The sequence below is a fragment of the Pavona decussata genome, unplaced genomic scaffold (genome assembly GCF_977016875.1).
Source record: "Pavona decussata unplaced genomic scaffold, jaPavDecu1.1 SCAFFOLD_78, whole genome shotgun sequence".
Taxonomy (NCBI): Eukaryota; Metazoa; Cnidaria; class Anthozoa; order Scleractinia; family Agariciidae; genus Pavona; species Pavona decussata.
In genome coordinates this window covers 591,984-605,959 of record NW_028145496.1, presented here as the reverse complement: position 1 = coordinate 605,959, position 13,976 = coordinate 591,984, and the positions used below count along the sequence as shown (strand labels likewise).

At 37.0% G+C, this 13,976-nt stretch overlaps 1 protein-coding gene and 1 long non-coding RNA gene across 4 annotated transcripts; both read left to right on the top strand.

Annotated features, from left to right (window-relative positions):
- Positions 1-39: 39 nt before the first annotated feature.
- LOC146476197 (uncharacterized) lies at positions 40-2,803 on the top strand. Its single transcript, XM_085114735.1, has 3 exons — positions 40-193; positions 1,875-2,009; positions 2,567-2,803. Exons 1-3 carry the CDS (start codon positions 77-79, stop codon positions 2,651-2,653), a joined length of 339 nt encoding a protein of 112 aa, XP_084970861.1. The 5' UTR covers positions 40-76; the 3' UTR covers positions 2,654-2,803.
- A 3,717-nt stretch (positions 2,804-6,520) lies between these two features.
- On the top strand, positions 6,521-13,976 carry LOC146476196 (uncharacterized). Of its 3 annotated transcripts, XR_014865634.1 has the most exons (7): positions 6,521-6,656; positions 8,467-8,503; positions 10,222-10,274; positions 11,443-11,544; positions 12,398-12,848; positions 13,506-13,592; positions 13,761-13,976. It is a non-coding gene; the product is annotated as an uncharacterized LOC146476196 (long non-coding RNA). The 3 variants fall into 3 exon arrangements; XR_014865633.1 differs by having other exon boundaries at positions 13,506-13,976; XR_014865635.1 differs by lacking the exon at positions 12,398-12,848 and having other exon boundaries at positions 11,443-11,566; positions 13,510-13,976.

Sequence of the window (13,976 nt, the reverse complement as noted above, 5' to 3'; positions counted from 1 at the left end):
GAAGGCAGTAGTTATGATCAGCGGTGTTGCTTATAATGAATGTCTGGTACATGAAGTACCTACCTGAAAAAAAAACATGGCGCCTGGAAAAACGCACGTGAGAGGTTCGAAATTGAAAAAAAAGTCCCAGACAACGAAAAAAGACACAAATGGCGTAAAAAAGGCGAAGAATAACAGTCTTCCTAAAAAGAAGGTAGACAAATAGCTAGTATACCTAGTAGCTAGATACAAATTTAACAGATACATCCATACATCGCAGCTAACGCAATTTGCTAGCCAATTATCAGCAATTCTATACAGTTCAACAGCAATCGACTTGTGTTGCTCACCAATTACCGCACGATTTCTAGACTTGTTGGTGCCATGATGTTGCTTGATGTTTCTGTTGCCATTCAACATGTCGCATGTTGGCGGGGACGGAAAAATTATACCAGGCTTTGTTCTGTTCAACAACGTTCAACGGCTTTCAAGAAGAAACGTAAACAGGATTCATAATAACAAATGTAGAGTAGTCATAATAATAATAATAATAATAATAATAATAATAATAATAATAATAATAATAATAATAATAATAATAATAATAATAATAATAATAATAATAATACTTTATTTATATAGCGCAATTTCCGGCGATGTCCAATCATGCTTTACAATTACAGCAAATAAATTTCATTACACCATACAATACTGAATAAAAAAGAGAAAATTACATTTACATATTTAGGGCTAATATTTCTAATGTACAAAATGTCTAAATGTGGTATTTAATTCTATAGAAAAACTTTCCTAAAAAGATGAGTAGAGAGTAGTGTTTTCTGGTTAAAATGATTTATAAAAGATTATGAGCTTTCTGTAGCCTGTCTGTGACAGATAAAAATGATGCGTGAAAAGTGAAACACAACTAAATTTGAATATATTTAAAATAAATTCAAATATTTACATTTAAAATTAAACATGTTTCACTTTTCACACATTATTTTTATCCGTGGCTAGCCAGGCTGCATTTTATTTAGGATATGCTGAAAATTTTCGGCATGGGTTTCCAAATTGTTCAGCGTACTGGTGCGTGATCATGGTCTTTGGCCTAAAGCTGCACGAGACAGAGGTAGATTGCCTCATAAGCGTTGGCGTGGAGAGAAATGGCATTAGCTTTTGAAAACTTCCACCTTTGTAAAGAACTGTTGTTATCTAAAAATATCCAGGATTTCTCTCCTGAGTGGGAAGGGGGAAGGGGGTTGGCGTGGCGGTCAGTGGCCGCGCACTTGGCACAGCATTTTGAAATTCTTGGCATATCTTCAGCATGCGATGTACACAGAATGCACCCTGGCATGCAAGGTGGCAGACAAGCTACCGAAAGCTTATAATCTTTTACAAATCATTTTAACCAGAGACCGCTAATTTAGCTTTCAACATGCTGAAATGACCTTTTTTCATCGTGTTACTCTGGTTACCATATGTTGATCAGTTGGGTCAACTTTTTGGTCAACTCAGCAAATGTTGAACTGTGTATGGAAAGATTTCCACACAACCCCATGCATTAATTATACATGCACCACTGTCATACTAACCCTCTTCCAAGAATGGCGAATGTGAATAGAGTTTGAGTTGTAATATGTGTATATATCTAATGTAGAACTTTCAGACAGTGTGCCTGTGCAAAAATGACTTGAAGTTTAGCTTTAAAAACTTGCTAACTGGTCGCTTTTGCTATAAAAAAAGCATTCAAGATGCAAGTCACATCTTCATCTTTAGCTTTACTTCAAACTCTCCAGCAACTTCATTTACTAACGGTCTCACTAAATTTATTCTAAATATTCGCCATGAAATCTTGCCATTTTGAATATCATTGTATCTTTTATTCTTCCATGTAGTTAAAAGAAAGAACTTTGAAACAAATTGAAGAAGTCAACAAGAATTTTGCAACCATCCATAACACACTGGTTAAGGGTGAAAACCAGCTTGTGAAATCCAAATGTGTGAGGACAGAAAAAGAAGCACACACAAAGGTGAGATTATGTTCTGTGTGCATGTAAGGTGAAATCTCAGCCTAGGGGATGGCTGGGGGAGGGGGGGGGCACAAGAGTACAAAACTTTTCCAGGGTGTTGAAATTTTGCCCAGTGGTTATTAGGTGGTAAGTTTGTGACTAACAGTAATTTTTAATTTAGTTTTAGTTTAATTAAATGATGTTTTTGTTTTTCTTGTTTGTTTGTTGGTATAGTTTTGGGTTTTAGTTGGCCTCATGGTAATTTTTTTTGGAAAGTTTGTTTCTCGCAGCTTTTAGCTAGAAATTGAAAATTTGGCGTCCAAGGAGCATGTTCCTTGTAAATGTTTTACAAGATTTTATTGGTAGGTGAATTTTGAATGCAATTTCCCCATGTACCTTTCTGTAGCTTCTAAAATAAAAAATATTCAATTATTCCACAGCAGGTCAAACACAGAAATGCAAACAATAATTATTAACCATACTGTATGTTTTCTTTACAAAAATAATATTTGATAGTATTTCTCATTATATGCTGAAAATTATTCTAATTTTAAATAATTTTGTTATTTTTCTTACAGGTCATTGATAAAAAGCTTATTTCATCAGATGTTGATGTCAGCCAAGAAGAACTTGCAAAGACTCTTGAAAACATTGCAAATCTTTAGCAGTCTATAAAATTCTGTTTAAGTAAACAGTGGATCAAGGGGCCTGAGAAAACAGACAATCTGTCATTGCCATCAGAAAGGAAGGTGTGGAGACTATCTATTGATGTTACCTACATGCATGTGATTTGGCTTGTGAGCCATGTTGGTCAGAATGTGGTATACCGTATTTATTCGATTAACCGCCCACCTTCGAATAAGCGCCCACCTCAAATAATCACCCACCCTGAAAGCCCAAAAACTTAATAAGCACCCACCCTCCACTCCACTCCCAACAAAAAACGTTTCCTCCCCACTCCCAACACAAAACGTTTCTGTACTAGCCCAGCATGAAGTAAGAGGACCGTCAGTTGTATTCCAAAATTGGTTTTAGATGTGGTAGGCATATTGTTTATGGCTTGTTCATGTTAGCTTTTGCACTTTGTTTTGTCTTGTTGAAACGAAATAAACTGTTAACCTGGAGCGCTTACCATTTGAATGGAATTTTCGGTAGTTTTTTCTGGACAAATGGAACTGCACTTTTTCGCACTAAGGAAACGGAGCGGATTGAACCGTATCATTTGATGGGAAGTTTCGGATCCGGCCAGTGGGCCGGGGTCTGGGTATGTATCAACAAGAAACAGGGCGGCTGAACTTCCCGTCATGTTAGACGTTTTAGCGGACGACTTGGAAAATAATTCTTTTGGAGAAGAAGACGACGATTTCATCGTTTTGTCTTCTGCAGCATCCATATTTGCAAGGAAAAATTTAAATCGAATCCTTGGATATTTTGAGCAAACGATAGTAACATATTCTCTGGATGAATTTAAAGCTCATTGTCGTATGCAGAGGGCAACATGTGAAATTATGGTGAGGGAGGTCACGGCTACGGGAAATACACCTGCTGGAAACCCATTCGGAAGACATGTTATCGACCAAAGAAACAAATTTTAATTCACCTTTGTTGTATCGCGAATCAGGAGAGCGTACGACTTGTTGCTGATAGATTTAACATTACATTTAGACACACATTGCGTCGATAAATGTTTTGGAAATCTGCCGCCATCTTTCAGATCTTTAGCATTCTTCCTCGGAAGTATGACCGTGAAGAGACTGTCACTGGTAATTTGAACAAATGGTACAGGAATTTCCGGGAATTCCGGTAAAAGCGAGAAAAGGGAATACCTCGAAAGGTATTACCTTTTTTCCGAAAACATTCCACCGGGATGAACCGTTCCATTTGAATTCTCCCTGGAATTACCGAAAATTCCATTCAAATGGTAAGCGCTCCTGTTATCCCTTGTTGTGTTATTCTCTAAACATGTCCTCACTTGCTGAAGATGCTGGGACATCTTAATAAGTGCCCCCCCCCCCCCCCCTCGAATAAGCACCCACCCTCATGGGCCCAAAATTAAATAAGCACCCTGAGCAGTTAATCGAATAAATGCAGTAAATTATGCTCAATAACTCATGATAGGTTGTTTGTTTTTTCATCTTACATGTGCAATTGACAGTCATCAGCTGTGAAAAGGTGCAATAAGGCTTGGGTCCCACTAGTGACATAACAATCATAATCATAGCCCAATAAATTTACGTTGCTTATGTCCTAGTGGGGACGCTTCAAAACATAAGCCAAACATCGTTTATGATTGACATATCATAATCATAAGAAAATGGTTGATCATTTTCTTATGATTATGTTTGTGATTACGTTCATGTCATTCATAATACATGTGTTCCCACTAATTCATAAAACCTTCTGTTCATGATAGACTCTTATCACTTGGTGGCCATGTTGAGTCTTGGGGGAATAAAAAGTTTTGTTTTGGCACCGCAAGCCTCGGCCAGACGCAAATTCAGTGCAAGGCTTGCGGTGCAAAAACCAAAGCATTTTATTCTTCTGAGGCTCAACATGGCCACCTGTGATAAAGGTCTGTTATGTTTATGATTGGCGTGATGTTGCTAATAGGAGCTAAACCTTAAGAGAGCAATAATTATTAGTAGCTGGCATATGTAGGGGAGGAGTGGGGGGCCTAGCATCCCTTTTTGTCCGAGAAAATTGGATGTTTTGGCAGCAAAAAATGACTTCTTTTGTGGGTGAAATCATGTTCAGTTTTACATGTAACCTAAGACTGACTGTGATATATTTATAATTTGTATGATCCTTAGCCTCCCAAGCAGAAGCACTTTTGGCTCGTCACGCAATGTTTCCTCCAGAGCATCTGCGAGGGATGCTAGGGAGGCTATGTGATCCTGAGAAACTTTCATAAATATATTCAAAAAGAAAAATCCAGTTCATCAGATTGACTTGTCTATTTTTAAATAATATATCTTTGGAATAAAAAATTGTAAGAAAGGGTAATGGGATGCGATGGGGCCGGTCTACAAAATGGGGGGAGGGGGCATTAATAAAGGTGACAGAAAGAGGAAAACTGTAACCACCCCACCCCCTGGCCATCGTTCATACTTTTAGTCAGGAGTGTAACTCTTCTTTTGTATTCATTGCTTTTAAACAAGTGAATTTAAGATTGATTTACTGAGGATGTCCCATTCACTAACTAGACTGCTGGTATTACAGGGTCTCTGATTGTGTAGAAACAATTCATACCCACCCCATGGAAGGTCAATGAAAATTCCTAAGGAGATGGGAGTCTTAAAAGCCAAAATTTGGAAGCAAAGTTTGAAGCTGAGCTGCAATTTCCGGAAGGGGGGGGGGGGGGGTGCAAAACAAAAAACTTTCCGTGGTGAGAGTATGGATATTTTTTGGAACTGCACATTTCCAATTTATACACAAAGGAATCATGCACACTACAGACTGAAAATAAAGTTTTCTTTGAAACTGTTTCGTTTCAGGAGTCAATCATTTATTTATTTATTTATTTATTTATTTATTTATTTGTTTATTTATTTATTTGTTTGGTTATTTATTTATTTATTTATTTACTTACTTATTTATTTATTTATTTCTTTATCTGTTTGCCACACTGAAATATAAATTAAACAAAGTCTACAAGAAAGGTGCATTGGGTTTAATGTTAAAAGTGACGAGGAAACCAAACAGAAACTATAGAGCTTGTAAGCATTAGGCTTCCTCATACAATTCAGTAGATGGACTAGATATAAAGGATATCATAGATGGGCTAGTTTAGTTTGATGCTTTGGGAATAAGGTACTTTATCAGGGAAGGGATTCCATATGTTTGGACCTGTTTGTCGTGCGGAAATGTGGACGATAGTGGCATATCATGTATATTGTAGGCATGAACTTGTTGGTTAGCTGTAGCTCTGTGGTAGAACATCCAAACTATTAATCGGAAGGTCAAAGGTTCGACTCCTGTTGGGACAACTCGAATTTTCGTTTGTGTCACTGATTGAAAAATTCATCTGTCATTTATTCACCAGGATTAAAACATCACGTCACATTTTTCATAAGAAAATTTATCAGGGAGCCCGCAAAAGATAAAGCTTGTGCTTACTTAGAAACAAGAACAGTCTGCATCACTTTTTCGTCCGTCCTCTAATACCCAATCTGGCTTCAAAATTCTTGCTCGCATGTTTTTGTGTTGTTTAAAAGTTTCTTCTTCTCTCAACTTGTCTTGTTTCGTATTTACATTCCTTCATTTCCACTTGACAGCATCGCGGTTTGGAACATTCGCGACAGCATAAAATAAAAAAACGAGAAAAATTGTACCTTACTTCGTTATTATCAGTAAGTTCTTTTATCAATTGTTCTTTCCTGTTTTTATAATAACCTGTCCTCAGAAATTCTTTGTAGACCATTTACACAGAAAAATTTGCACAATAAGGTACCGCATTGTTTGTTGAAGCACTAGTAAATATGTTAACACACATCAAACTGAACAAAAGGAAATTTTAATCAAATGCATGAATTGGTGACGCTTTAAAACATGTAAAGCTTGATTCCCATATCAACAAGTCGCATTTTTCAGAGCAGTACGCAACAGAAAGAATACACTCTTCGTTGCTAAAGTTCTGGTGTGACGCCAATGCCTCGACCATCAAAAGCGGTAAGTCTTGGACGTTGAAATGCTTAGTGACGAGATCCTTCGTTATTGACTGATTCGAAAAAAACAGTCATCTTGTAAGTAACAAACGTTGTTGAGAATACAATAGGGGTAATAGTGGCCCTGTACAATCAACTTTCATCGAGAAACACTGTATTCGACAGTAACGTGTAGAATTTAAAAGGGTGTGTTTGTTTCCTGTATAATATCACGTTTTGCAAGTTTAGAACTGTTCCACTGTTGTGTTCCAACATTCGTGATTACCAAGATTTCTGAAGTTTATAGCAAATGACTCCACATAATTAGCTGCAGAGGTAATTAAAAATCTTTGGGAGTCCTTTAGACTCTTTATTGGACAATCAACAAGATAAAAGGACTGGCCAATATCGCCAGTATTTTCAATAATCCCTTAAAAGTTTTAATTTAACTTCATTGCAAATGGTTGTGGTGTGTCATTATGTTTAATACAATTACTCAAAAATAACAACATAATTGACAAATTATCGCCTATTTTAAAAGCCAATAAAATTCGTCGATAATAATTGCATTCTCCGCTGTGGTAGGGACCGTCTAAGTCTAAATTAAACCTAGGATTCTAAGTTAAAATCATTAGAAGATTAACAAATCCTTCTACGATATCAACACCACCTTCATCATCGTCGTCGTAATCGCCATTGTTATCATCGTTCATATTCGCGTTTGTCTGCTGTCCACGGTGACCACAGTCTCCATATTAGCGCAATAAAACCGCAAAGGTGCTCTCACTGTGGGGTGTGAAAGTTGGCCATCAGCTGCTGTCTTATCATGAGGCTTGTCGAGCAGATACCATGGACTGTGACCGAGACTCATTTATGAGGGTCGTACAGGGGTATTTTCGTGATGCGTGATTAGCTGATTTTATTTCCCGTGAAACGTGAATGTAAGAAATTATTCTTCGTAATCCGTGACCTGATGTTTTGCGTGACCCGTGAAGAGCTTGAAAACGAAATTTTCATTTCTGTGATCCGTGATTTGCTACTTTTTCTGTTCGTGAACCGTGCAAGAGACCCCCCCTGTACGACCCTCATTTATGTACGTAACAACTTGAAAATGTTTAATAACGCCATAAAACATTTCCTTTAATTGCTGAATTCATTTTCATTTGAGGGTCCTCGCCGTTAGGGGCGTTCGTGAACGTAACGCCCCGGTCTAGTAGCGGGGAGCGGAGAGAAGCGGGTGTAATAAGAGGGGATTTCGATGAAAAGTAAATAAAATGTTTATAGACTGAGAGAAAGCCGTAGGTCAAGTCGACTGGCATTTCAACATTTTATTGGAATGATTGCCGGCGTTATTTCTACTGATGAACACCGGTCAAAGCTTTTGTTTTTTGAGTTTTAGATTTGTTTTTACTTGTTTGTTTTTTTAGTTGTTTACAGTCAGCCCCTAGTCATATTCAACTATCTTTTCAGTCATGTCTTCTTCGGTTACTGCTGCTCGCATAGTGCAGTGTTTAACAGTTGTTCCACGAGCGCGGCCGTTTGATGTGAGATGATAGATATCCAACAAAGCGATTAGCGCCGAGTTGGCTATAATCATTTCACCTCCAGCAAGCGCGAGTGGGATTATTTTCCATAAAAACGACCACGAAAAATTGCCAGATCTTCAGTGCTGATTTCATTTTGTAAGAACGACCAGAAGACGATTTATTTATTTTATTTATTTATTTCAGAACCATGGTATAATGACTGATATCTCATGGCGTATAAGCCAATCAAAACTCTAGAATTGTATTATCCAATGACCCAGTTTTAACAATTTTCCTTGCTGTTTGCAGGTGTTAGAAGCGCTTGGGTTAAAGACAACTGTTAATGGTAAATACAACGATTTATTTTATACTACTACATCCGGGCGCCACACATGCATACACATCACGCGAAAGAAACATTATGCGATAAATGCTGGCGTCACAAGTCTTCAATTAAAAGAAAGACCCTTGCAGTTATTTACCGGCAACCTAAGCAGAAACAGAAAACCTGAAAAATTTGAGGCTTGAACGGGATTCGAACCAATGACCTTTGCGATGCCGGTGCAATCGGCTCGCATCGCAGAGGTCATTGGTTCAAATCCTGTTCAAGCCTGAATTTTTTTCAGGCTTTCTTTTCGCAACTGCTTAAGTTGCGTAGTGATTGCGAGGATCTTTCTTCTTTTTGATCTTCCATCCGCAGTTCAAAATATATGTTTCATATATTTACATTTATTTATTCATCCTTCACGGATATGTTACGAATTCACCAGACCTTAGTGATTAATTTATAGACCTTTGTGATTAATTTAATTATAGATTTTGTTTCTTGTACATTATACACGAAATTCAGTCTTCGAACTGCGAGGTCTTCTTTTCAATAAACGATTTATCTATCTATAGCTCAGTTAGTAGAGCACTGCACCGGCATCGCAGAGGTCATGGGTTCGAATACCGTTCAAGCCTGAATTTTTTTCAGGCTTTCTTTTCGCAACTGCTTCAGTTGCGTCCTTGAATTGCATCGTAAATAACTACGAGGATCTTTTCTATTTGATCTTTCACCTGCAGTTTAAACAAATTATATATATATATATATATATATATATATATATATATATATATATATATATATATATATATTTATGTTTAGTCACAACTCTTGTTTGTGCCCAAGCTCTCGCGCGGACAGCAAGAAATAACCTAGAGGGCATCCTGTATCCTCCGAGTGAAAAAAACCTGAATCGCTGGACCAGAAGACTGCATAAATCTGACCTTTTAACCAACTATAAGGTGCTGACTGCATGGAAGTTAAAAAAAACTTTTTTGGCCCGGTTGGTAGGGTAGCTAACCTATATCAAATTAATTGTAACCTGCGGCAAAGTTTGTTTTCCACCCCGTTGCTAAAAAAAGATTCACGGATTTCTGGCGCCAATAAAAAAAGCTACAGAACACAGAAATCACGGCAGACTCGATAAGGATCTACACGGCTATCACATACATCCATAACAGAATTTAAATCTCAGCAGTAAAAGCGTGGCAGAAATTAAAGGAAAAAAACCATTAAGAGAAGAGTTGAAATTGTTTCCCATATTAGAAAGCAGTGACGAATCGCTAATCTCCAAACAAATTTTCATAAATGCAAAAGGTAAGAAGAACAGCTGTTAGATTGTTCCTGTTAATTTATTGTTTAAAAGGGCCTAAAAGCCTTAGCATTTTTGAAAACAATTTACTTTCAATTAATCTCCATGTTTTTTTTTTATTTCTTGGGTTAGTGAATAGCCAATAAAGTGCCATAAAACCTAGCAAAGAATTTTATTTTCGTCGCCATTAAGACTTTTCGGCTTTTCGGTTTGTGTAATTGTGTGCAAAATACACAGGTGCATTGAATATTGCTTTTGATTATGTTATGTTTTTACTCAAAATGAGCAACAACAAGCGAAAACTGTGTCACAATAAAAGAAAATTATCGAAAGCTGTTTTCAACGGTAACTGTGCAATAACGGAAAATATACACTTGAGTAAATCAATTGCGTGTCTATTTTTTAATCTCCTTTTTCTTATTTTAAGTTTCAACAGGTAACGTCGAATTTCAAGAAAGGAGAAACAGCACAGCATTGACGGTATGTTTTTGGGTTAAACAAGAGTTAAAATTTGTTTTTTTAATTCTTCACCTAAACAGACAGCTTTTTCATCTGACGGATCAGAGAATTAACTCTGAAGTGTATGTCGAAGTGCTAAAGTGAACTCATGAATTTCCCACTCTGAGCGTTAGCCGCTAGTAAGGAAATGGGAGACGTGGCGAGGCAAAGAAAAAAACTTTGACCTCGGCGGGAATCGAGCCCGATTGGATTGGCTTGGTTTTACGTTTGATGAGTTCTACATTTGGAGCGCTTTAATTCCTTTTGAATGTAAAAACCGGCCATTCTGGTGGAACAACAAATGGAGCACTTCTTCCCACTGGAAACTTCAGTTCGGTGAAAAAAGGAATAACTTCAGACGTATTCCTCTTTCTCGTTTTTACCGAAATGATCGGAGTATCACTGAACCATTTGTCTCATCACACCTACGTACCATGCTTCTTGGTGAGATACGCGGTTTATTTCCCAAGATTACCAGTGGAAGGAGTCGTTCTATTTGATTCTCAAATTCATTAATAATTCATCAAGGGAAAACAAAGAAAATCACTGCCGTGACCGTGGTTTGGATATGTGATCCTAATTACCATAAAATTTTGCCAACTTTAGCCTTGTATTTCTCCAAGAATTATTGATCATTTGAGAAGCCATATCAAACACTCGAAAGTGTGTTTCATCAGATATCCAAACACCTCGAAGTCGTTTAAAAAAACTCGGATGCGCCTCGTTTTTTCAACCTACTTCTCAGTGTTTAGATATCTGATGAAACACACCTTCTCGTGTTTGATATATTACTTCCACAACGGAACAACTGTTTTTTCCATACAAATGAAAAGCGCTCGAGAATTGTACTATTCCATTTGGCGGAAACATCCGTCATTGGTTTTCCATACAAACGGAAAGCGCTCTTGCAAGAGCGCCACGGTCGCCAAAGCGGCGCCAAAGATCCTTGAAGACTGCCAAATAGTAAAAATGAATCTCAGTCTATTTTCACCCGGTCAGATTCAAACCAGAAAAAAACACACTTGATCTTTGAGCTATGGACAAATAGTTTCATTTACAGTCGTATGAAGTTCTGTGATAACAGCCCGAGAAAACTGACGTTGCAGTCAGGGAAAATTGGACAAAATTAAGACCTATTTTTATTGTTTAGGTTACATACCTTGAGAAAAGATGGCAGCAAATGGCGATTCAAGGAAATCTTCCTGGAATCCTGGCGTTATTGGAGCAGGATCCTAATCTTGTATCAACGCAGGTGCGATATAATGTTGATTAATGTTATCACACAGAAAATGTTTGTGCGTGTATCGTGTTTAAATGAAAGGCATTGTATTGTATTGTATTGTATCGTATCGTATCGTATCGTATCGTATCGTATCGTATCGTATCGTATTGTATTGTATTGTATTGTATTGTATGGCGTAGTAAATGAACTCTCTCGATTCCCAGCTCCTTTCACGGTTGAAGAGAATGTTCCTTGCCTTTAAATAAACATAAGCTCTATTTGACCCATGATATCTGTTGCCAGCTTAATGTGCTGGCGTATCTTTCTGCTTCCCTCTTTGCTGTATTGGCACTTATCTTTTCAACGTTACAAAATGCCGCTTGTCCACAGGATCTTATGTGCTATGTCCAGGGAAGCTTTCGGGTGGCCTGGTTACTAGGCTGTTGTGGTACCATACAGATTAGTATTTCGGCGAGGTTGGTTAGCGACAGTGGGGCTTTTGGGAAGTTTCTGAAATCCGCGCGTTGAGGGAGGGAGCGGGGGGGATTAACTGGTATTCACTTGAATTATACATATTTGTTTGTGTATATTATTTTAATTATTAAGGATATAGGTTTTATCTTAAATACACGACCCCATCAGCAATTTGCTGTAATCATATTTTGTCGTGTCCAAATAAACGCTTTTGTTGTTGTTTGTTGTTGTTAGTAGGGGGAACAAAATCACATCGGCGCCCAAACATTAACATATACACTCTTGACAACTCTTGACTACTCTTAACTGACAATCAAGACCACGTGCATCAAAATTCATTTATTTTGTTCATCTTCTTTTCTTTCTTTCTTTTCAAATTGTTTGTGAACTTGAACCTGCTGTACTCAAGGATTTTGTAATGGTAAGTCATTTGAGAACCTCTGAAATTGTGATATCCCACTCTTGCAATTTGTTCATTCCTTTGTTTGTCTGATTTGCTAGTTTAATTGGCATTTGCTTGTTTGCTGTTCTTTCTAACTGTTTTTGTTTTCATAATTTCATGGCTGATGTTTCAACAAAGGGGGTCAGTATTTTTTAATTAGTTTGTGCTTTAATTTGCCCTTTTGTAGATGGTTTTTCTGACAAATATAATTAACTGTTGGAAGAACCAAAATAATTTATATCAAGCTGGCATGATGGTTATCTCTTGATTATATATATAAATAAACATAAAACCAAATTTGGTGAACATTTTCTTTCTTACCTTTTGTTATTGTTTAATAACTGCTTATTATTCCTTTCTTCCTCCTATCTGGATGAATAAATAAATCACTACAATGACTCACTGGACGATTCAGTTTGTAAGTAATGTTTTCGTGACCAACGAATTCTTTACCTTATATACTAGTTATGCAATGCTTTCAAGTGGCATACCGTGAAGTATACCACGAGTGACTTGATTTTTCTTAGTATACACACGATCGAGCCTTTAGGCGAGTATGTATACAAAGAAAAATCAAGTCACGAGTGGGATATTCACGGTATACCACGAGAAAGCTTTGCATAACTAATTTATCCCATGCCACTCATTGAGTTAACACAAAACGTCACTCTAATACAATCAGTGAAAAAATATTCAACGGATTGGCAACGTTTCTTGAAAGTACATAACTTTGATAAAAAAAAAATTATAAATAGGTTCTGCTCATTAAATGCATAAAAGGCTTTCAAGCGAGGAACGCCAGTATTTTGTCGTGGAATACTACCCGTTGCATACCGCAGAATATGCAACGGGTTTCTAGCTTTCTGTTTGGCTGTATTCTCTACAGCATGGGATAAATAATAATATGATACCGATTATACAATGAATGAGTGAAAGAATCACGATTATTTAGATACGATAGTTCCGTAAGTTTAGCAACGTCTTTACGAGAAGAAGCTGTTCCTCTTTTAAGAGTTTTAAACAGACTACAGAATCTAATTCAAAGTTACATTGTACTTGTTCAATCTATTTTTAGACAGCACTGCACTGGGCCGCGAAAAAAGGAAGAAAAGATATTGCGGAAATATTAACAAGTACAGGGATGGATGTAAATATAAAATCGGTGAGAATTTTCTTATGTCTTAAGTCGAATCAGTTTCGTATCTGATGTTTTCTTCTTCAATTTTTCCTCCCTAATTCAAAGTACGAAAAAGTTAGCTGACAACTTAGTTAAGCTGACTTTATTTTTATTTTCTAATGTGCCTTGGGCGTCGTTGGATTTGGCAAGCAGAAGGTAAGGATTAAAATATCACATTTTTCAACTATCTGAGTAGTCATTTATCCTTTTTCATTATAATCTACCCTTGATTATTTTTATTTTGTGAAAGAAATGCAATGTTATGTTGTAAGCCTGGCTCCAGTTGTTCAAAGGCTGGATAACTTTATGCTGTGGATAAGTCACTATCCGACAGTTTCAATCTGTGCAAATATTTCAGTATTTCCTCTT

Bases quoted from the DNA above. Each gene is read 5' to 3' on its own strand.
- LOC146476197 (XM_085114735.1), top strand. From the start codon at position 77: ATGGCGCCTGGAAAAACGCACGTGAGAGGTTCGAAATTGAAAAAAAAG. The intron at 194-1,874 runs GTAGACAAATAG...TCTTCCATGTAG, and splicing joins ACAGTCTTCCTAAAAAGAAG to TTAAAAGAAAGAACTTTGAA. The intron at 2,010-2,566 runs GTGAGATTATGT...TTTTTCTTACAG, and splicing joins AAAAAGAAGCACACACAAAG to GTCATTGATAAAAAGCTTAT.